Source organism: Cyprinodon tularosa, unplaced genomic scaffold (genome assembly GCF_016077235.1).
Source record: "Cyprinodon tularosa strain WSP-4 unplaced genomic scaffold, ASM1607723v1 ctg198, whole genome shotgun sequence".
Classification (NCBI taxonomy): Eukaryota; Metazoa; Chordata; class Actinopteri; order Cyprinodontiformes; family Cyprinodontidae; genus Cyprinodon; species Cyprinodon tularosa.
Window position 1 is genome coordinate 769,997 of NW_024038724.1, and position 23,105 is coordinate 793,101.

The 23,105-nt window shown below is 38.0% G+C and overlaps 1 protein-coding gene across 1 annotated transcript in view; it reads right to left on the bottom strand.

Moving 5' to 3' along the window:
- Positions 1-22,740, bottom strand: part of sept4b (septin 4b) — a 60,677-nt gene extending 37,937 nt beyond the window's left edge. The window contains exons 1-2 of the mRNA XM_038284007.1: positions 22,514-22,740; positions 15,038-15,045 (exon numbers count right to left, since the gene is read on the bottom strand). Coding sequence (XP_038139935.1) covers positions 15,038-15,045; positions 22,514-22,568 — 63 coding nt within the window. The 5' untranslated portion in view covers positions 22,569-22,740. The remainder of the gene's footprint in view (positions 1-15,037; positions 15,046-22,513) is intronic.
- Positions 22,741-23,105: the final 365 nt, after the last annotated feature.

Sequence of the window (23,105 nt, forward strand, 5' to 3'; positions counted from 1 at the left end):
TTAGCAGAAGTCCAAGTACACAGTGTGTTCCTGATGTGCACACAAGGGCTGAGACAATTAATCTGATTAATTGTGATCAACAGATTTAGTAAATAATTGTCAAACTAAATTTGCATTTGAATTGAATGAATACCTAGAGTATGGATGGAGGAATTTTTAGCACCCTAAAATATTTGGATCTTTTTGAAGCTCTGGCCTAGTTTTACAAAAAAAACAGCTTTACCGAAAATAAAAACCTCTGTCAAAAGTTTTGTGACAAAACAAGTGAAATATGAAAGAAAAGTTCTGGATTATATCCAATTAGAAGTTGCTCTTTACAACCTGTAAACAGGCTTAACCAAAATGTTTTCATGGGGGTTTTTTTTAGAGCATGGGATCCTAAAAAGCAACTCCTTGACTTTTATCTTTCATGGACTGGATTTTTAATTACTAACAGTAAAAATAAGGAAGTCATTAGACGTTCGTAAGGTCAGCTCCATAAACCACAGTAATGGGTGTCTTTGGGTTTCCTTAACTTTTGAAGATTACAGGCATACACTGACAAATGGTGAGACAGATACCTGTAATTAAGGTAACCTCACACAGAGCAACAGTAAATGAATGAATGGTTTCCTGCTGGTCTATACCTCAAAGTAAGGGCTCTGGATCACTGTATTTTACCAAGTCCTGTTAAATCCGTAGAGATATTCGTAAATTTATTGTCCAGGCCTTCAAATTATGACATGTTATTTCAATAGTACCTGTCTTTCATATAGCTCTGACCAACAGGAACCCAACTGTTCTAATTTAGGTCTTTCACCACACATTTTGATTTAAGGTTTCCCAATAAATACAAGATTGTAGGAGTTAATTTTAAGCCAGAAACCTCCTTGGCATCGGGGACCCAGACATGTGGAGAGAGATGTATATAAAAAGGGATCTTGGTATGGCTGGTTGGTCAGGATATGAAGCGCCACAAGTATGAGCATGTGTATGTGTAGGTTAAAAACAGAAAGCCTAAAGGTGCAAGCAGTGATTCCTATAAATTAGATATGTTAAGATCACAAAAGGAGGGAAAATAAAAATGAAAAAACAGAAATGTTTAAAACAAGAAGAAACACAAAAGGAAGATAGATGATGCAGGAGCTACAAGTTTTCATTTTGATCTTTTAATGAAACCGATATGTCAAAGTCCAAAAGTTCTAAAACAGGAAAACATTAGACACCTTTAAAACCCACCTCCAGTCACTACAACAACACTGTTTTTATCTGCTAGTTCAAGAAAAGTTACATTTGTCTTCACCACAAAATAATTTCACAGTCTGAACTACAATGAGAAAGAGAACATTTGGCTTGAAAAAAAACACACACACAAAAAAACCCCACAATGTTAAGCAGAACAAAGGATAAGTTCCTGAAAAACCCAGCAACATCAGGTCAGGAGATGATCTGAGCCCACAGCAACTCCCCTATTGCAAAACCTTAGCAGTTTATGTTCAAGTATAGAGCTTCATGCAGAAAAACAAAAATATATAGAGTTCAAAAGGATTTATTTTCTGGAATTTAGAGTCAGATTAGGATGTATGAATGATATACATATTAGTCGGCCTCCTATGGTGATAAATGTGCATGTCCAGATGCTTAGTAGTCAGAGCTGCCTGAGTGAGGATGCACAAAGTGCAGTGTGCTTGGAGAAAAAAAAAAAAAAAACATTTTCCACAGCATCAGTCTTCACTCTGAAGAACAGAACAACCTTTGCAGTAATTAAGCACCTTTTATAATCAGAGCATTTGCCCTACTACTATGATTACCAAAAGGCAAAACTCCATCTACGTAGGTTACACAGCATCAACAGGAAAATCAATAAGCACAACATCTGTATTTAAAAAAAAACCTACTAAGACAATTTGTTGAAAACCTTGCTAAATCTTCGCATCATCCCACTTTTTAAAATTCTGATCTGATTGCTATGTCTGTATTTAATTATCTGCAGATCCTGATACTTTCCAATATCAGAGCTCCATTTGCTTTAATGTTTACTTAATGTCATAATGCTGATTTTCTTAAGGAGACCTTCATAAACTCCTCTCTAAAAGCAAGTATGATATGTATGAATGCACACATGAATATCACAAAATTCGACTTAAGCTTAGTGTAATGTCAGAATAAGTAGTATAACAAAACCTACTGAATTGTGATAACAGGGTGAATTTAATCCTGAAAGCAAATATGCAAAAGTTGGTCGCATCAGTTTTTGAAACATTGTATGGGTTGATCTCTGCACTATCGGACAAAACTTACAAAGTTACCTGGATTAAGGGTGTAAATAATAATCGTTTTATATCGATGCATCGATCCAAAAGCCGATGATCCGATGCATCGACACGTCCGCAAGATAATCGATTCATGTTTTTTTTTTCTCCGGTCTATTTTTATCCATTTGCTCCTGGGCGTAATTCTCCCTCCCGTGCTGCGGTGCCGCTAAACCTATTTTGCCCTCCTACTGCGCTTCCTGGTTATACTCTTACAGCAGTTTGTTGCAGCAAGCTTCACACAGACATTTTTTAATTATGCTCAGTATTGAAGCGTGTGTCATTACCCGATCCGTACCGGAAGCACGATCCGTACCATCAGCTCATTTGCGCATGCGCAAACAGAATAACTTCCGGTGGAAATATTTCCGTTTTCTTACTTTTTTATTCTTTTGTATTTTTGAGAGGCATGGGTTTCTTTTTGTATATCTTTGTATTTTCGTCAATATTGCATTTTCTAAAAATAAAAAAAACAGAAATACATAAAAAAGTTCAATCGCCTTGTGAGTTACTTTGACTGCTCTGAACATGCGCAAATATACGTCACACAGCGTATATATTTAAATTTTTTTAAATATTTGATTTACTCTGTACTTAACTATGCACTCCAGCAGTACTGATCCCACAATGGATTAATTTGCTACCTTTCGTGACCTGCAGTTTTTCATTGATAAGGGAACATTTCCCGAAAATTTTGATTTTTATTCCAGAAAAAATGACGTCAAGCAAGACAATGGATTGAATTTAAAAAGCATCCATTTCTTCCAGAAAAGTCTTCAATATTGTCTTTACGATGTAGTTTAGTATTCTTTAATTATTTAAGGATATAAATAAAGTTTTTTCAGTACCGTAATTAAATAATTTTTTGGCGACCCGGAAGTTATTCTGTTCGCGCAGGCGCAAATGAGCTGATGGTACGGATCGTGCTACCGGTACAGATCGGGTAGCGACAGCGTGGTCTGAGCTACACACTGTGGGTCTAGATACGGCCGAGGCGGTGAGGAAGTGGGGACGAGTTTAGTCCGACGACGGAGGGACATGAGGGCCAAAAAGAGCGGAGATTCAGCTGGAAAAAGGGTCCCTGCGTTCTTGCGCACCTCGCTCTTCTAGCGGGTCAAACTTCACGAATTGTTTTCCGCAATTTCGGTCATAAAACAAAACAAGCCGGCCTCCTGTCTGGTGCACTGTTTGCGGTCAGCTACAATCTGGGAGAGGTGCAGCGGAGCGTCTCTCAAGGGGGCGGTGACGTCGACACTCTGGAGCCTTCTTCTTCTTTTTTTTTATGGCGGTTGGGTTGGCAAACAACTTATAGGTGCATTACCGCCACCTTCCAGAATGGAGTATGGACCAGACAAACTATTATATTCTCCCTAAAATACCCGTTCTTAGAAAATTAAAAATACTCCCAAAAACTACATCCCCAGATGACCTTTGAAACAATTCCCTTATATCTAGTTTATTTTTATTCCTGTCTAACTCTCTACGCAACATCTCTCTTTCCTGAGTATATTTATTACATTCTAAAAAAATATTTTGGACAGTTTCTCTGGAGCCGAGGTATTGCATTGAACTCATTACACTGATATTGTGCAGTATTTTCGCAGTATTTTTTGATGCAACTTTTCTACTTCTGTTATTTGCTGTTGTTTCTAAAGAAAATGAATAATGATATTACAGCTTTCATTGATTTATTTCAAACTTGAAACTTTGTTTAGGCTGTAAGGTGTAAAAAAAAATAATAATAATAAAAAAAAAAAATTAACCGATTAATCGAATCGAATCGTGGTGTATTCTTGAGTATCGAAAATAATCGAATCGGTGGGTCAGGAAATCGATACTGAATCGAATCGCCATGATGGATGTGATTTACACCCCTGATCTGGATGCAAAAATATAAAAGCAAAGTGGTCTAACTCTGAGCTTCAACAGCATGATGGAGCACTTCCAATGTAAATCAGGACTAGAGAAAATTATGAACTACATGCTGTGGTGGGGTATAAACTGTTTAAATCTAGTCTGAATAGAACAGCCATTTGCTGGGTCTATAGCTAACCTGGCATAGGCTACATTGATACGTAAATTTCAATTTGTTTTTTTTTTGTACTTTATTTTTGATAAGATTTTCCAGAATACAACACCAACACAAAAAAGAGGCAATATAACCATAATAAAAGGTGTTAATTAACATGTATATATATATAGAAAAAAAAAATAAAGGAAAATAAATAAACAAAATTCCAACGAACACAGTGAAAAGCAATCAAAATAGAGAGGTCACCAAGGGAGGGGTACGAAAATACAACACGGGAAGAGAATGTAATTATGAACCATTTTTAGGTGTGTAGGTTACAGAGTATGTAGAGAGCCTTAAAGAGTTAAACAGGTTAGAGTTCCTGTGCAGAATTACCATGTCCTGCCAGACAGTACAGCACCAGACCTCTATTATCACCCCGAATGATAAGTTAATGATCCTCAACTTACTTTAGAATTCCTATAACATAGCTATTTCAACCAATATTTATGAAATTTGTTTTCCTGGAGTCTAATGGAGAATGTAAGCATTTCCATTTCACATATTTCTTCTACCGTGTCTGACCACTAAGCCACTAAGCCACTTTCTTGTTATTGATTTCTTTCCTGCTATTAGTAGTGTTTTCAGAAGGTACTTGTCTTCAATGTTGAGTTCAGTTGGTAAATTACTCACATATGTAATTTTAAAATTGTGCTCAATTTCAAAAGCAAGAATTACTCTTACCTCTTTGGCTACCTCTAGCCAATAGGAATGGATCAGCGGGCAATCCCAGAAAATATGAAAATGGTCAGCCATCACGTTGTTACATCATCTCCAACAATGCCCAGATTCAGCTCTCAATTCGTATAGCTGATTGGGTAGATCACACTTTAATTGGTGGCACATGTCAAGTTCTAAGCCATCACAGCAGCAGTAGCAGCTTTGACGTATCACATTCTCTTATCACAACTCTTACCAAATCCAGTTGGGAGGAATGTGAAAACATCCACAAAGGCAAAAATCACAAAGAAATACATGGTATTCCAGCTAAAACTGGCGCAGCCATCTTCTTTTAGCTTCAGCTTTCCGCCTCTGGTCATACACGTCACTGCATTTCATTTGTCCAAAACATTTCCGTATCAAGGCTAACGCATATGCTTGGTCCTGGCAAGATGTGTTTTCAGGAGTTTGTGAATTCTCAGCAATTTCTCTTCAACATCTAGCTTGCAAGGCAAGTCTATATGCCCAAAATGTAATCTTTTAAACTGCATGCAGAACGTAGGAAAATAATATAAGTCAATTACTTATTTACGTAGCACAGAGGATCCCTGGCTACATCTATGCTCATGTCACAACACGCTAACACATTCCACTCCATCCAAACAGAAACAGAACACACGCAAAAAGCTGATAACATCATCTACGTACGACATTGTTGTGTCTGTGTTAGCGTCTTCTGCTTTGATGATTAAGGTACAAAGACCAAATACACTGGCAAAATTGATTTCCTCATATTGTGTTTGGGAAAACTCTACAAGGCAATAGAAGAGAAATATCTCACTCAAACTTAGCATGCTGGCACCGGCCCTTATCACCCAGTCTATTCTTGTTATATAGATTTCTTTGCTTTAAATATTCTTTTATTCTTTCCCTTTAAAGTGCTTAGACAGAACTCATTAGAAGAGTTTCTTTTTGTTCCATTTTTCCACCAAATGTTCTGAAGTTAGGTTTAGGTTAAATCCTTTAAACATCTCCTACCCTCAAGAGGATCTGCACAATCTCTTCTTCTCTTCCTTTTGGCTTGCCTGGAATTTCCTCTCACTATCCTGCAGATTGGTGGGAGCATCTGGATATGTTTTCTTAAGGGAAACAGAGGCTGCTGCAGCAGAGGACCATGCAAGTCTTGTCTCTTTGTAAAAGCCTTCTATAGTATTTGAGAATTAAACAATAACCATTTCTTTTAAGGTTAAAAATTGGAAGAGGTGGGAGGTTTGTTGAGTAGACACAGGGGCAGATAAAGATACAGAATAAGGATAATAATCAACTGCTTTAATTATCTGCTAAGCATTATTTTCCACTCATAGAGGGGACATTAGAAAATCCAACTTAAGGAAAAAAACTTCACTATGTTTTCTGATACAAACAATTAAAATAACTGGGTTATTTACTCTTTCATGCCTAACTGTGTCTTCACAGTGGTTTCAGTTAAAGTAAACCCTCTGAATCTGTCCCCGAAAGCAAAAAGATTAAATCAAGACATCCGGGGTTTTTGGGCCGGGCTACTGACCATCATAACAAACATGAGTCTTTATGCACTTTGTGGATGCATTAGAAGCTTAACTCACACAGAAACATAAAAACACTTTTCACAGTTTGGATATGCCTCTCTATACTACACTACACTCTTAACAAAATTAAGATTTGCTCTTGGTTAACTCTTCACTTATTAGCTGTTAACTTAATTGATCACTCCTTTCCAACAAAAACAACAAAAAATATATATTTTTTTTACGAAGGTAAAACTAATTCCCAAAGTATTTTTTTTATGCTTTCTCTTCCACTGCTCTGTAAGGCTGTTCTTAATTTTTTAAAATCAACTTATAACGTCTTGGTAAGTTGTGAATAAACATGCACTAGTTTATTTATATAGTGCAAATTCACAACACATGTCATCTCAAGGCACTTTACAGTTCACCAGATCATCCAGTCAAATTGATTCAAAGTTTTCTATCTAAGGAAAACCAATTGACTGCATAGACTCATTGACTCGGATGCAATCCCTCACACTAAGGATGCTTGTAACGACAGTGGAGAGGAAAAACTCCCTTTTAACAGGAAGAAACCTCCAGCAGAACCAGGCTCAGTATGATCAGCCATTTGCTGAGGCTGACTGGGGTTTAAGGAGACAGAAGCAGAGATACAAAAAGCAACTGTAAAAGGCGGCCCCGTCCAGGAAACACACAGCCAGGCAGACGAGCTCTGTGCCAACTCCCATAGGCACAGTGTGCCTTTTAACAAACTGGATGTAATCTAAAAAGTTCTACCCACAGACCAGGACAGGTATTTGTGAGCATGGACCCAGAAAACTGAATTGGTTAGGTAAATCATTTCTATATTTTATAATAGAATGTCTGCAAAGGGGCTAATTTTGACTTCAGGGTGAAAAATTAAAATATTTATCTGTCAATGCTCCTGTTGTGAAAGTTTGAATCTATTTATATCTTGTTCAGGAATATTCAAACATGAAGTTTTAAAATATCAATAAACAAAAAAATACATAAAATAAGGGGGTTATTACAACTGGGTTCAAAAACTATTTGCAAACTATTCCAACCTAGGAATGGATCTTCCAAATTAAGGAAACCTACATTATGATTGTGGAACAGAAGCATACCATTCGTTTTTATTTTTAAAATATTGGCCTATTTCGACACATCATTATTGAAAAACTGGATTGTTATAAATGTTCATCACGTTGTGCATGACACCTGCACAGAAAGCAACTAAAAGATGAAAAAAAGTATAAAGAAAAGAAAAAAGTTTAAAGAAAAGTATAAAGTTTATCATGCAGTGGACAAACATTAGGCTTTTATTACAAGTGATTAGCTGGAACCAAACAGAAAAATGTTATGAGTGAATTTCAGTTATTTTAAAACAGAACATAGTATACTATACAAGAAAGATAGTTTTACTTTAGTGCTTCAGTAAACTGCTTTGGATGAAAACAAACATGGCACAGCACTAGAGTTTATGGAAGGCTGTATATTTGAAATATATATTCATCTTCAGGAAAACTTTAGGTTGTGCAGGTTTTATCTTGTTGGTACAACATATTGAGGCTGACCTGCAGAAATAAATCAATAGTAAATATCTCATCAAGTGAAAAAGCATATGTGATTAGATATGCTTTCAGCATCAGTAAATTCTAATTAAACCTAACTGAACTTAACCTACTCTAACCTAACAAGTGAACATCCCCTTTAATTTAATTAGTTGATACATTTCATCACTTAAAAACATCTGCAACCGTCTCAACACCTGCTCCAACCTGGACTAGAACCCTCAGTACAGTGTTTCCCTCTTCATGTTCCAGTATCCAACATTGCTGTGTGAGTGACGGGACTGCTGTGGGGGCGATGGGAACTGGGCTGAGATTATTTATAGCAATGAGGGATGGGGGGGGACAGGCAGGGGCCACTTTTGTGAGGCTAGAAGAAGAATGTTTAAGGTCAGCCTCTTACCAAAGAATGTTTAAGGTCACCCTCTAACTAAAACCTCTGCAAAGCGCTAAGGGCTGAGGCTAAAAGGCAAGCTGACGTACGACATCTGCAGAACTGAAGATAGGAGTTACCATGGGAGCAAGAATGGGGCAGAGGCTCTGAGACCCAGAAGGTTAGGATGTCATGGTAATTCAACATGGCATGACTTTTTTAGGGCTGATCATAAACCGCTTGAGCAGATAGTTTAGAGTAGTTTGTGTATAAGATTGTATTAAAAGGATTGTTTTGATTCAATTTGCAATTCTTTTTGTTTACGTTAGCAGTTTTAGCCATTTGTATAAAAAAAATAGATAATGTCAGCAGTTCTGAGATAGGGTAAGTATTCTAGAGAAAATAAATAATTAGAGAAATAATAATGTTGCTAATGGACAACATTGCAAAAGGGGTAAGAAATAAAATAATGGAGTGGTGCCTTAGAAATATGGCTGTACCATATAAGGATCTTCCTTCAGGGAGGAAAAAAAACAAAACAAAGAAAACTCAGCACATGATGGAATCTAATGCTGACAACAAATCCCTCTTTAAGCACTCATCTTTCAGCATACACTTTATTGTTATGTCACAGTGGCCTTGTATTAAGTGAAGTGTTGCGTGCCTGCTCCCTAACACAATTGTTTGCCCTCACATCAAACTGCGAAGGCCCAGAGCAAAGTGTCAAAACTGTCAAAGTCAGATCCATGGCCTGAAACCAGGTCTGCATCACCACAGAGCTGCGCCGCCCCACTATAAGCTCAAAGAAGAACATTCACAAACTAGACAGAATGATGGGTCACTTTCATTCATAATAAAGTCTTGACATTAAAAATAGTTAAGGTAGAACCTCACTTTTGGTTAAAAAAAAAATATTCAGCTGTAACGAACATTTAAAATACATGTCAAGAGAAAAGGAAATTCTCCTTTAACCTGATTCAGTATCGGCAGCCTCTGATTTTAAAAATTATGAATGATTACATCTTAACAGCAGGATTAGATGCATGTCAAACTGAATCACAGGATTCTGTTACAGTTCTCTGATAAAAGAAGATTCTTTGTTTTGTGTTTATCCAGCTGGATAAACATGCAGCTGGAGTGGAGAGAGGCTTTAGCCAACAAACAGTGCTCAATAGCCCACCAAGTGGTCAAATTTAACTTTTAAATCCAAATATAGAGAGGGCAAGTCTGCTGCTCCCTTTGAGTGGATAATTTTGCTTTTGGAAATTTCTCTGTGTTTCTAGATTAAAATGTTAGAAAAAGCTGCTTCAATATCCAATATTCTAGATTCATTACTATGTTTTTTTCTCCTAAGCTGAGCTATCTCTATAGTTATGCTGCTATACACTTAGACTTCTGGAGGACATATGGATCCCTATTTCATCATTTTGCTTCATTCTATCTCTATTCTTCCACTCTGCAGAATCTCTAACATTATGCTTTCTCTTCACCTTGTCTGTTCCTGTTTGACTACGACACCACCCTGGAAAGAAATATCAGCTGTGCTGCTGCCATCAACACCTTTGTTTATAGATGTTGGAGATCGGCCTGTTTTTCCAGTGTAGTCCTGTTTCTCTGACTGTGTCATGGGAGTTGGCACAGAGCTTGTCTGCCTGGCTGTGTTTTCCTGGACCAGGCCGCCTTTTACAGTTGCTTTTTGTATGTCTGCTTCTGTCTCCTTGAACCCCAGTCGGCCTCGACAAATGGCCGCTCACACTGAGTCTGGTTCTGCTGGAGGTTTCTTTCTGTTAAAAGGGAGTTTTTCCTCTCCACTGTCGCTACAAGCATGCTTAGTGTGAGGGAATGGATCCGAGTCAATGAGTCAATGCAATCAACTAGTTTTCCTTAGATAGAAAACTTTGAATCAATTTGGCTGTATGATGTGGTGAACTGTAAAGTGCCTTGAGATAACATGTGTTGTAAATTGGCACTATATAAATAAACTGAATTGAATTGAATATAAACTAGGACTACAAGTAAGGATTATTTTGCAAATCAATTAATCTGTCAATTATTTTTATCGATTAATAATTGGATAACCAAAGGTTTCTTAAAGAAGACTTTCTTTAATAAAATTAAAACAGCTGGATCTAAAACATTTCCACTTGAAGAGTTCTGCATAGAGCATAGATGGACAAAACATTGCTTTTATCTTAAAAGCAAAATTATTATATATTTTTTTACAATTTTATACAATTAATGCTTTAATCTAGTTGCTCCGTCAGCTGCAGGTTCCCCTAGTTACTTGGGTTTGGATTTATTCCAAAAAGTCATTTAATGAAGGGGAGGTTGTCAATGAATTTATGGATGCAGTTGTAGAAACATGCCTTATAGGAAAAGAAAAACAAGAACTGTGTGTTAAAGAACCTTGTCAAGATTATCTAAAAAAAAAACAGGAATGGCTAGTCTAGCTAACACCATGAGCAGGTGGAGCTGTGTATAAGTCCTCTCACATGTGTGACAATATTCACCAGTTGTCCTATGGTAGGTTTAAACACAGGCAAGAAAACCAATTATTAAGACCTGCTGGGTATTAGGGTAATGTCATTTTTCCAAAAATCTAATTTGTGATTATTTTTCAATTTCCTCAGTATTTACTACAAGTACATCTTAGACCCCAGGATTTTTTTGCAAAAAAACGTTCTTGTTATCCAAAGCAAGGCCCACCAAGTTTGGGAACCACTGCTAAAAATGCTATTTATTTTCCAGTCCTTAGATATAAATATTTGTTCTGAGTTTGGCAGACTGTTAGTTATCAACCTGCCAAATCTGAATGATTAAAAACACTGCTAAATGAAGTCAGATTTCCCTGTTTTAAAAGACCGGGGAGGTGTCCTCTGGAATGTTGTGCAACCACGGCCACGCCAAAAAACCTTTCCATGTGCTATGGCAACGGCTAGCCAAAAACGTTCTATGTAGGAATTCCATACATAGCATTCAGCTGGCGACACAACCTTTAAGCCACACCCGAAAAATCTTGAAACACAGAAATCTTGATATCCAGATTAGGGCTGGGTATTGTTCAAAAATTTTTGTTTCCGGTACCAATACCGATACCTTCACTTCGATACCGGTTCCTGGACGATACTTTTTTCGATACCAGTTTTATAATATCAATTTGAAGAAAAAGAAAATTACACAACATAAAAAAGTACAAATCTTGAGTTTTATTTTAAGCTCTGATTTTTCCATTTACATTTTTCCTCTTACATAAAAAAAAATTTCAGTGTCTAATATTCACTGTTACATTGTGAGGACCTTTTTACTTAGCAGTTTTCCTTTAGAAAAATTACCATGTCTGACAAACAAGCCCATTGAATGGGAACCTATTGACAGCGCACCGCTGGTATGGGGGGGGGTCTGAGCTGCTCCCACAGAAATAATACTTGAAGGCAGGATGAACTGACTGCACTGATTAAGTTTTAAGGTGGATTTTCCCACTTAAAAACATAATAAAACTACTTTATTCCCACTGATCACAGCAAATATAGCTGCAAGGCAGAGAAAGGATAGAGTAGCTCCGGCCAACGCGCATCAGACCCACTTTCCGACCGCGCAGCCAGAGCAGCAAAGCTGCTTCAGCCGCGCGTCAGAAGCTGGCGTCAGAAGCAGCAAAAATGAAGCAGCAGACGTGATTTTGCTGTTCCTGCTGCGTCCAGTTTGAAAGCAGCATTATTCACTCCGCTCTGGCTTTGCACTTGCCACGGGCTGCTGAGAGGAGGATGGTCGCGCTGGCTGCGGTCCGCTCTTCTTGCAGTCAAACACCGAGCAACTTTCTGCTCTTAAATTATTTCCGTGCACGATGTACTGCATTGCGCACTACTGGCATCAGTCTTAATAAAGTGAAGCCGCACTTTTGACCTGGGGGGCATTTTAAAGGGGTTGCGCGACGCTCGCAACCAGTTCACAACAGATACACATGAACCCTGGCTGTAGGCGTGACCACCTGTGGTTTTTTTTCCTGGATGACACAATCACGTTAAGTGTTACAGCCAATCACCGAAACTTGGTACCGAAAGACGAGGCATGTTTCGATACCCTGTAGAACCGAAGCATTTCGGTCGGTACCATAAAAGAACTGAAGTTCGGTACCCAGCCCTAATCCAGATTGAATTTGAACTTTTGTGATAAAATTCTTAATGGTTTGAACACTTTTTTACTGGCTTAAAACAAATAATTTATGAAATGTATAGCATTTAAAAACGAAAAAGGTAAAATTAGCTTCACTCAGTCTCTATCCCAATTTAGAGGAAGGTTCAGTATAAGAGCTACACACTGCTTATTGGAGTTGGTTCCTGGTTCTGTGAAAGCCAAGTAGACTTGATCCACAAGACCTGAGAGGTCTGAGTGGTAGATACACTGACATCAAGTCTGTAATGTTGTTGGAGCTAAACCATTCAGTGATTTATAGACTAACAGATATATTTTAAAGTTCATTGTCTAAGATATGGGAAGCCAGCTTAATGATTTTAAAACTGGAGTGATGTGCTCTACTTTCTTAGTTTTAGTTAGGATTGTGGCAGCAGCATTCTCAATCAGTAGTAGTTATCTGATTGACTTCTTAAGCAAAGACACTGTTTTAGTATTCAATTCTACTAAAGATGAGCCTATGAATTAGTTTTCACAGAGAGATTAGTCCTTTAACCCTATAGAATGTTTCAGGTGATAGAGGCTTGACTTTGTTACCATCGTTATGAGACTCTAAGACTACGTTCACACTGCAGCCTGAAGTGAACCAAATTTCATTTTTTTGCCCATATAAGACCTGTATCTGATCTTTTCATGACAGTCTGAACAACACAGATCCGATTTTTTCCAATTCAGCCCAGTCCACTTGGCTATCTTAAACTGGAGTATACAGACTCTACATGCCATTTGAAGAAACAGTTGATGAAATATTAGTACAGCATGATGAAGATGAAGATATTGAGCGGCTTGAGGTTTTGTTTATTATTTTTCCTTTAACTAATTAAGAGTAAATGTTACAAAATCAAGACCAACACCCATCACTTGCTAGTTAGTAGTCATAAATACTCATTATGTTTGTCTTAAAACAATAAAGGCTGTATGTGCTGCTCTAACAAAGAATTGTCAGTTAAGAGAATAATGGGTGTGGTGCTGCATTTCTGCACATCCATTCCATCCAGTTTTGTCATGAAGGCAGTATGAGTTTGCTCAACTGACGCGAGAGCAAATGAGAAAAACAGACCCAGCTACGGCGTTAGTGGTGGGGAGTGCAGGCAAAGGGGAAACGAGCATCCGCTTCAGACGCTACCAAGCTAATGGGCTAATAAAGTCCAAGTATAGAATGTGTTCACTTTGCAGAGGCAAGCAGAGATTGAGAGAGCAAGAAGCAAATGGCTAGTTGAGTAAAAGCCACAAAGGAATGCAACACTGTGGATTGTGTGCATGTGTGTGTTTGTGGAGAAGTTTCCTCAAGAGACAAAACCATCCAGTTCTGGCACTGCCCAAGCAGAGTGACATCAGTTTGTCTGTGTGAGTGTGTGAGTACACACTTGTCACAGTATGTGACCGTTTTAGGCGGACAGAAGGAAGTCAACACCACAACCCAGAGTCCCGTGTGGTTTACAGGCATGGGTGTGGGTGTGGCAGAGAAAGGGCGCTTTACTTGTGTCAGTTTGGACCTCGAGATGGCTTTCCAAAGGGGTATGCATTATGTTCACAAAAAGCAACATAAACTTGAAATGTTTGGTCTGTGTGAGACACAATGATGGAGACGAGATGAATGAGACCAGTAGCAGCCACTGAGGTGTTGGACAGATGCAGAAACTTCACTTTTTCAAAGTTCATGGCAGCTTTGTCTCAAAGATCTGGAATGCTGCTTAGAAACCAGAGTGTTGTCACACCCTAGTAGTCTGCACCTCTTAACCAGGCTGAAAGCTTTCGGGGATTAAAATAAAAACATTCTCCCTTTAATCCCCCCCACTCATCTGGGTCAAATACAGTTAACCAGCAGGCCTGGATGGAGACACAAGCACAGACACGGGAAAGACGAGTGAAAGGGAAGGAAGGTGAACGTCTAATTAAACAAAGACATTACAAATAATTAAAACTGAAACACTGACTGAGCAGGTTGAGCAACAATAGGCTCTCAAATGAAACTTGAAACACAACAGCAGAATAAAAACAAAACTAAACACATTCTCAGCTGATACCAGAACAAACAAGAAAATCTCTGTATGAAAAACAGGTGTGGTGACAAAGCAGACATTTCCACCTTCTCAAGTCAATCTCTGCAGCACATAGGAGGGTTCAAATTCTTTTAACAGTTCCTATGACTGAAGAAAGACACACTAATCACACCAACCAAGCTGAGCAGCAACAGCCATCAGGGATAAAACACTCTGACATGAACAAACCACACAATGTCCTCATTTCACAGAGATAAAGGAGGGCAATACTCCCATAACAGGTAGCCTATTTTGTCCTCAGCGGTAGAACCACATAAAAATATTGTTTCTTACCTCATCATCTGGTCAGAGGAGGATGAATGATCGATGCAAGAAATTATTCCAGAATCCAACAGCGGCCGGCCACATGCAAATGGAACAGAAAAAAAAACACCTTTAACATTTAGATCATATATCAGAAGGAAATATCACAATATAGGCAAACATTTTTTCCTCTAAATCAGAGAATCTCCAGTAAAAGAGAACCTAAGATTAGGTAGTTTGAGAATGGCTGCAAACTTAGTGGCGATCCGTCATCCGTAATCAACCTTTTAAAACAGGACCAAGTGCTCTTAAAAATAAAACACAGCAAATGCAGCCATATTTAATAAGTCAGTTCATTAAGATCTAATTTATTATAGCAACTCAGTTTACCAAGAAAAAAATATAGATTAATACACATATTGATGAAAAGATCCACAAAAAAAAGTTTGATTAAAAAATGTGGGTTTGTTTAAAAGCTTACCTATACATTTGAATACATATACCTTTTAATATATATATAGGAGCTTCATTAAAAGATTAAAGAGCAACTAAACACAAAGTCAACTGTTAATAAAATGTATTAATTGGACGTTAAGGGTTCTATCTTTATATTACTAAGGAAATGTAGTCATTTTCATGTATACTTGTTGAATTTCACAATATTTGGCCTAAAAATATCTGAATGGTGTCCTCTACAAGTTGAAGCCCATTTTTATTTTCCAATAACAGGGTAGCTTGGTAAATGTCTACATCATAGTCTAATGTATAATGGTGCATTCAATTTACCTCCGAACTATGAACTCAGAGTAACGTAACCTCTCTAGTGAGGCTGAGCAATGTGACCTTAAAATCTTATCACAATGTTTGGTGGTATTATTGTGATAACAATAAAACTATTCTTTGAAGTCATTCTTAGTCATTGTTTTGCTGTGTATGAAAACAACTGAACCATATCAAATTAATAAATGAGTTACACAAACATTTAACAGAAGCAAAGAGTTTCTATCAGCATGAAAAATACTGGTGATTTTACATCCGATAAAATCCCATATTAGTTTATTGGCTATTATTGAACCGATATCCGATATTAATATCGGATCGGGACATCCCAAATAAAAAACATAACAGTTTATAAAAGTAAAACAATTTTTTTTGAAAATTACAACTTTATTACAAATCGCTTTTTTCCCCCAGAATTTTACAAATATGTCTGCACATGGTAAATGGCATGTACTTATATAGTGCCTTTATTCAAGTCAGGAGACTTGACCAAAGCGCTTTACACTACATTCATTCACCCATTCACACACACACTCACACACTGATGGTGGCAAGCTACATTGTAGCCACTGCTGCCCTGGGGCTCACTGACAGAAGCGGGGCTGCCGTACACTGGCGCCACCGGACCCTCTGACCACCATCAGTAGACAATGCAGGTAAAGTGTCTTGCCCAAGGACACAACAACACTAAAAGTGAGAGTGGGGGCTTGAACCGTCAACCCTTAGATTTCAGGGCAAACTCCTACATCCAACGCCACTGTCGCCCCATTTTTTGTGTTGAATGTCAAGCGAAGAAGCAACTAAGTCAACCATACATGAATAAATAAAGGATTATCTGAAGGTAACTCCTTAGTAGTTAGAAACAGTTTAATATATTTCACTTTTGAAGCATCCTAACATAATTTACACAAATATAAAAGCCTTGCACTCAGGGAGATGTAATCAAAATAAAACGGCCCCAGCTTAAATTAATAATGATGTTTGGGATTTTTAGTGATGCTTTCTGCTCTTAAGCAGATCTATTATCTTTACTCCGAGCTCTGAGAGTCCTACTGGCAGAAAGACAAATATTGATTCACTGATTTAAACATCACTGCCTGTAAGCTCTCAGTACAAACTGCTGAGACACAGCAAAGGAAAGCTTTATAACATTAGGGCCCCTGCCACCATCGACAGCTGCTTCAGGAACAGCAGGACTGCTCCAAACCCCTCACTGAGCTGTCCCTGCACATTCACAGCGTGTCCTTCATGAATTGCATATTAGTGCCGCTCTTTTAAATCCGTCCATCGTGCGTTTCATGCATCAATTCAAACAGCAAAAATTGAAAAAAAAAGCAGCTAGAATATAAAAAGGTGCATAGATAAAAAAATCAAAGTAACTGATGAATCGAGGAAACAACCAGCGCACACATACCTGCAAATTTACGAGTTTTTTCTGAATAGACAGGAAGTTTGTCAAATTTAAAAGTACTGTGCCATACAGTAATGGCTGTAGCCTGAGCTGCTCGTTTATGCCTTGTGGTTCATCTGCTGACCTACATTCTGAGATGCTCCACCAGTGATGGAGTCAGCGTGGTCACTCACAGCAGAAGCATGGCAGGATCCCTCAACAGGGCTCCCCCAGAAATGTTAAGCACTGTGGACTGGGTCACCATTCCCATCACTCACTACCCTCTGCCTTTTGCAGAGCTTTCACTTTGAACTCTGGTGTCTGCAGCTGCCTTTTTTTATGTATGTCTTTGCCAAGTCTTATTCTTTCTCCATTTTGCTACATTACATTTACATTTTTAAATGTATTATATGAGAAATGTAGGTGAAATGAATAAGTTCATACTTTTTTAAATGACTAGAAATCTAAAAAGGTGTGATGTGCATACGAAATATATTAAATGATGTATCCTGTGCATGCTTTCACAGAAATTTAAGCCCATTCAACTTTGCAGAAAAGCTTGACCTCAGTTGGAACTTTTAAACTGTCCTCAGCGATCCTCTACTATGGAAATTAGACATACATGTATATAACTCTTTTAATTAGCTTCTTTATTTATTTGCCTTTGTAATATTTACCTTATTTAGTTTTTTGTCCTTCATAATCTTCAACTTTATTTTTTAATTCTTACATTTTTAAGTATTTATTTATGTGCATGTTATAATATTTTTGTCTGTTTTATTCTTCCTCTGTATTTTTTTACCCTATTTATTTCTTCGCCGCTATTTATTTCTGCTAGCCCTTTTTACATTTTATAATTTAATTTCTACTTACATTTATTTGTTTATTGTATTTTTGGTGGAAATTAATTGTATGCTTATTTATTTATTGAGCATTTATTTGTTTCTGTATTTATTTTTATATATGGCAGAGTCAGTCCTCCATACTCTACATGATATAGTTCTTACATGGAAACACATCGATCCTATAGAAACTCCCACTGTGTGTGTTTTTGTTCTGGAAGGTGAACATCAGAGCTAATTGAGTCTCATGGAGCCATAAGACTTTAGTTTATTTAACCCCACCTGACATCCAATCAACTCAAAGCCATCACTTTCAAGATGAGCCATCACACACCATGATGCTACCACTGTGATTTACAATGGGAATGCATGTTAGGGGTGATATGCAGTTTTATGCTTTTCATCCAAACAAAGCATTTCGGTACATGGGCAAAAATATTTGCTTTTTTTCTTCTTTTTTAATCTCTATTGACCAGTGTTTTATTATTCTTGAAGATTAGATTTCAGGAAATAAATATAACATTTTAGGTTATTCACTTTATAAGTTTCAACTCATTCACTTGTGACAGATACTGAAGCATAACCAGAAACATGTCAACCTTCAGTGAGGCAACGAAGAGCAATTTAGCAACCAAGACAGCAAACAGCTAAAATGTGAACTTCTCTCCAGGCTGCATAAACAGAGGCCCTTTCAGAAAGATTATTTTCAGCAGTTGAAAGGTGAATATCAGCAAGTTAATGCAGCCTCTGTGAGAACAATTCAAACTTGATCTTTTATGTCTGTTTTAAATTAAGATAGACAGATGGCTACAAGCATCTGAATCAAATCTAAAACTTAAATTAATTAATGAAAAGAGGTCCTTCTGCATCACTCTGTCTGGATGAGTTAGAGTAGAAACAAACCAGCAATCATTAAAAACAGACATACGTCTGGACAAAAAGGAAGGTTTCCGTTTCACTGAGGTTACAGTGGGGAAACTGGATTTTTTAATAGCTTGTTATTTTAGGTGTAATGTTTAATGCTATAAAAAAATAATAAATCAACTGTTTGCATGTTACAGGATTGTTCATGTGTTTAATTATTCTGCTGCCACTTCACAAACAATTCACTCTTCTAATCCTAATAATGACACATTCCTACAGTAATTGATGTGAAAAAAAATATATAACTGCAGGAAATACTCAAGAACATAATCATCATAACCTGCCAAATACCACAAACACAATTTGGGTTAAAAGCATGGTTTGCTATCTTCACCTCCGTGACACCACCGGTCCCCCACAGGACATCCGTGGTCCATAAAAATAATTTATGTATCCGAGGTGGTTTGGCCCCAAAGAGGTTGAAAACCGGCGTGTCATAAAAAATATTTTAGCTTAAGTTTGGTACAAGTGACGCCCAAGCTCTCTGGCTCAAACTCAGTCACCACAAATAGTTTCTACAGAGGAGGTGTCACAATGAGGCTTTTCTTACCCGTTCATTGTAATCAATTATTCATTTCCTTTCATTTTTCTTTAAGTAGAAGAATGTTGACCGCAGCTTAATAATAGGTTATTTCAAAGAAAATAAACTGTATGTAGAGTAACTAATATATCCCAAATAAAGGTAAGCAAATGAAAAGGTTGTTATATCTGCTGTCCTGTTCACAAGAAAAAATATTATAACAGACAGATTGGGAAAAATTTGGACAAGCAGTATTTCACAAAAATCATTTTTGTAAATATTTGTGTCAATGTTTTGTATGGCCACCATTGATTTTCATCAATACTTTGAGATCAGTAGTTTCCTAGGTTCAATTCAGTTTATTTATATAGCACAATTCACACATCACAGTTCACCAAATCATACAGTCAAATTGATTAAAAGTTTTCTATCTAAGGAAAACTAGTTGACTCATTGCATCGACTCATTGACTCAAATGCAATCCCTCACACTAAGCATGCTTGTAGTGACAGTGGAGAGGAAAAACTCCCTTTTAACAGGAAGAAACCAGGTTCAGTGTGAGCGGCCATCTGTTGAGGCCGACTGGGGGTTCAAGGAGACAGAAGCAGAGATACAAAAAGCAACTATAAAAGGCGTCTCCATCCAGGAAACACACAGCCAGGCAGATGAGCTCCGAGCCAGCTTCCATGTCAGAGGATGAAGTGAGCACATCCACTTAGTCTCAGTCAGAGAAAAAGGACTACTCTGAAAAACAGGCCGATCTCGAACCTCTATAAACAAAGGCGTTGATGGCAGCAGCACAGCTGATATTTCTCTCCAGGATGGTGTCACAGCCAAACAGGAACAGACGAGGCAAAGCCACTATGGGCTATAGTTGCCACCTGAAATCTGTTCTAGCCCTCTGTAATAACACCACAGACCTGGTGGATGTTAACAGACTTGGCTTTCCTCCACCTTCTGTATGAGGATGCCCTGCAAACGCTCTACAGCAGCAGTTCTCAAACCTGTTAATCAAGTACCACTGCCCTGAAAGTTTTAGATGTTTCTGTTCCAGCATACCTGATTCAAATAATCGTATGGCCTCTGTAGCAGCCTTCAAGTACTGTAGAGGTCTGTGAATTGTTAATTCATATAAGTCAGGGGTGTAGCAGTGAGGAGAAACACATACAGGGCAGCGGTACATGAGGCCCAGGATGGGAACCACTGCACTATATGGGGATTAGGTCTGGAGACTTGTCCATTTCAGCATCTTTTTCTCAGCACATGATGGCATTTGTGGACTCCTCAATGAACTGTAGCTATAAACACTTACTAGGGTTGGTTAATTAACTGATAAGATTAATTAATTAATCAAATTTTCTGTTAATGAAGACTTCATTTTTGGAAAATCAGGATGTTTTTTCCAATTAATGCCCTCCATCGGTATCCAAAGCTCACGTTGACATTAGTTCATCACTTTTGGTTCTTAGATGTGTACTTATAACTAATAAACTATCAGACTCTGTAACAACAACACCAGCTGCAAACATTAAAGGTATTGTGGAGGATTTTTTAAAAGACCCTCCCTCTCACTTAACTCCTCCTCCACTGCACCGTGCCTTTGCCATCTTGTTATTAGTATATTCTGGGATATATCTGCCTCTTCCGAGGCCGTTTTTTTCTTCTCAGCAAAGAAAAAGTGTCACTTCGTAGACACTTTTTCTCTTATGATCCTCGGCCATTTTCAAAGAACTACTGTGAGAAAGGTGAGCTTCAATGACTGTCTGAAACCGTAGCTCACCAAAGATAGCTAACTGGGGACGAGCACTTAGGATGGCCTTACGAAAACATATCATCAGAATGATTGACAATTAAGAAGACCACTTATTTTGATGATCCACCCGGATATAAAAGATCATCCGCTATATCTTTAAGTTTATCATAATTTCATAGTTTGTTGTGAAACATTACTTTACAAGCATTTTCACAGCATACATTTGGTTTCCCTTTGAATGAAGGACACTTGCAAAGGGTGAAATACTGAATAAAAAAAATAGTTTTTATAAGCAACTGTCATTTTTAAAATGATACTTAAGGGAGCAAAAATGTATCAGTCGGATTCGGTAGGTAAAAATGTCAGGGAGATTAGATTTTTAAGCCATATCACACAACGTTAAAACTTATTCAGCCCCCTAACCATTACATTCCCACAATCGTGCACTTCTGGCCTGTTTGTCATAAAAAATATATGTCATATTATTTTTCTGACAGTAGACTGACAGGAAAGGGGGGTATGAGAGACAAAATCGATAATCCCTTATCTTGACCTGTATTCTTCGCCATGAGTTTGTGTGCCTTCAGTAAAATGCACCAGCTTTGTTGTGCATTTTCTCTAAAAGAGCCTTTTTCCATGCATGCAAGACATGTAACCCTGCCCCCTTCAATCTCTGCAGCAATGCTGGCAGCAATCAAATATCAAACCCCTCTTGGAGCAGGGAAAAAAGTACAGTGTATTTCAGAGATATTTCCGTCAAATGTGCCACAAGTTGCAACCTAATTCTTCTTCAGCACCTTGGGGTGAAATAATAAAAAACAGCTATGGTTAGAAACCCCCATGAATCAGTTTAAAAACAACGTAAATAACGTTGTAATGGAGAAGTGTTCATGTTTTTCTTTGCATGAAAATGTAACATACTGTTTATGAATGCATTTGTTAGGGTTAAAAATGTTTAAATAAAGTACCAATCCTGCAGAGCTGCACAACTGCAGCGTGCTTCTGCAGCCAACACTGCCAGTGTTTTTGTGTTTTTGTTCTTGAAGGATTTCATTTAAAAGCACCATAGGGCGCTCGCTGTGCTGTCAGCACATAAGAGTAAAAAAACTCGGCGTCCAATCTTCAGCTTTAAACCCGGATAAAAATGCCGACATTCAGCCAATTTAGAGCCTTTGCCACGACGCGGTTTGCGGTGCTTCTTAAATGATTAAATTACTGAATTATTTAAAGGGGAACATTGTAGTGGGTCAAATTTCAACAACAGTAACACAGTAACCTACATGTTGAAGATACTCACCCTGGTTATTGAACATTCCGGACCGCAGCCGGTTGTTACTGCAGAAATTTTCCATCTGAAAGTTTCAGCCAGCGGCGGTTCTGACGGTCTCCGGTGGTTTTTGTCCGAATGAAGGCAGGTCTGTGAGCTGTCAGCGGGCACAGCTGTCCTCCGGCGGTCTGTGCGGGAGCAGCAGCAGGGACTATTCACACACTCCTCGACGTCGAGGTTCAAACTGACGAGCCGCCTGCCTGCTGGCTCCGTGACGTCAAGACGCAGCCTCTGCAGCTGCTGCGTCGGAATGAAAACAATCGCACGTGGAAGCGATGGGAGGACTGTCACGTTTACGGCCAAACTGCCATATAAATTATAGAGGAATTGGCGCTGTAACGTGTACCTAAATATGGCAGTTCGTTGTAATATATAAACAAACATTGCTGTCATAAGAATGCCCTTGTGTTTTCTCACAAGACATCACCAAAAAAAAAAAAAAAAAAAAAAAAAACAACAACAACAGAAAACCAACAACATCCTTCATATTGCTTTATTGTCATGTCTCTAGAAAATGGACCAGAAAAAAATTGGTACGGATTTTCGTGCTGGTCCTCATACA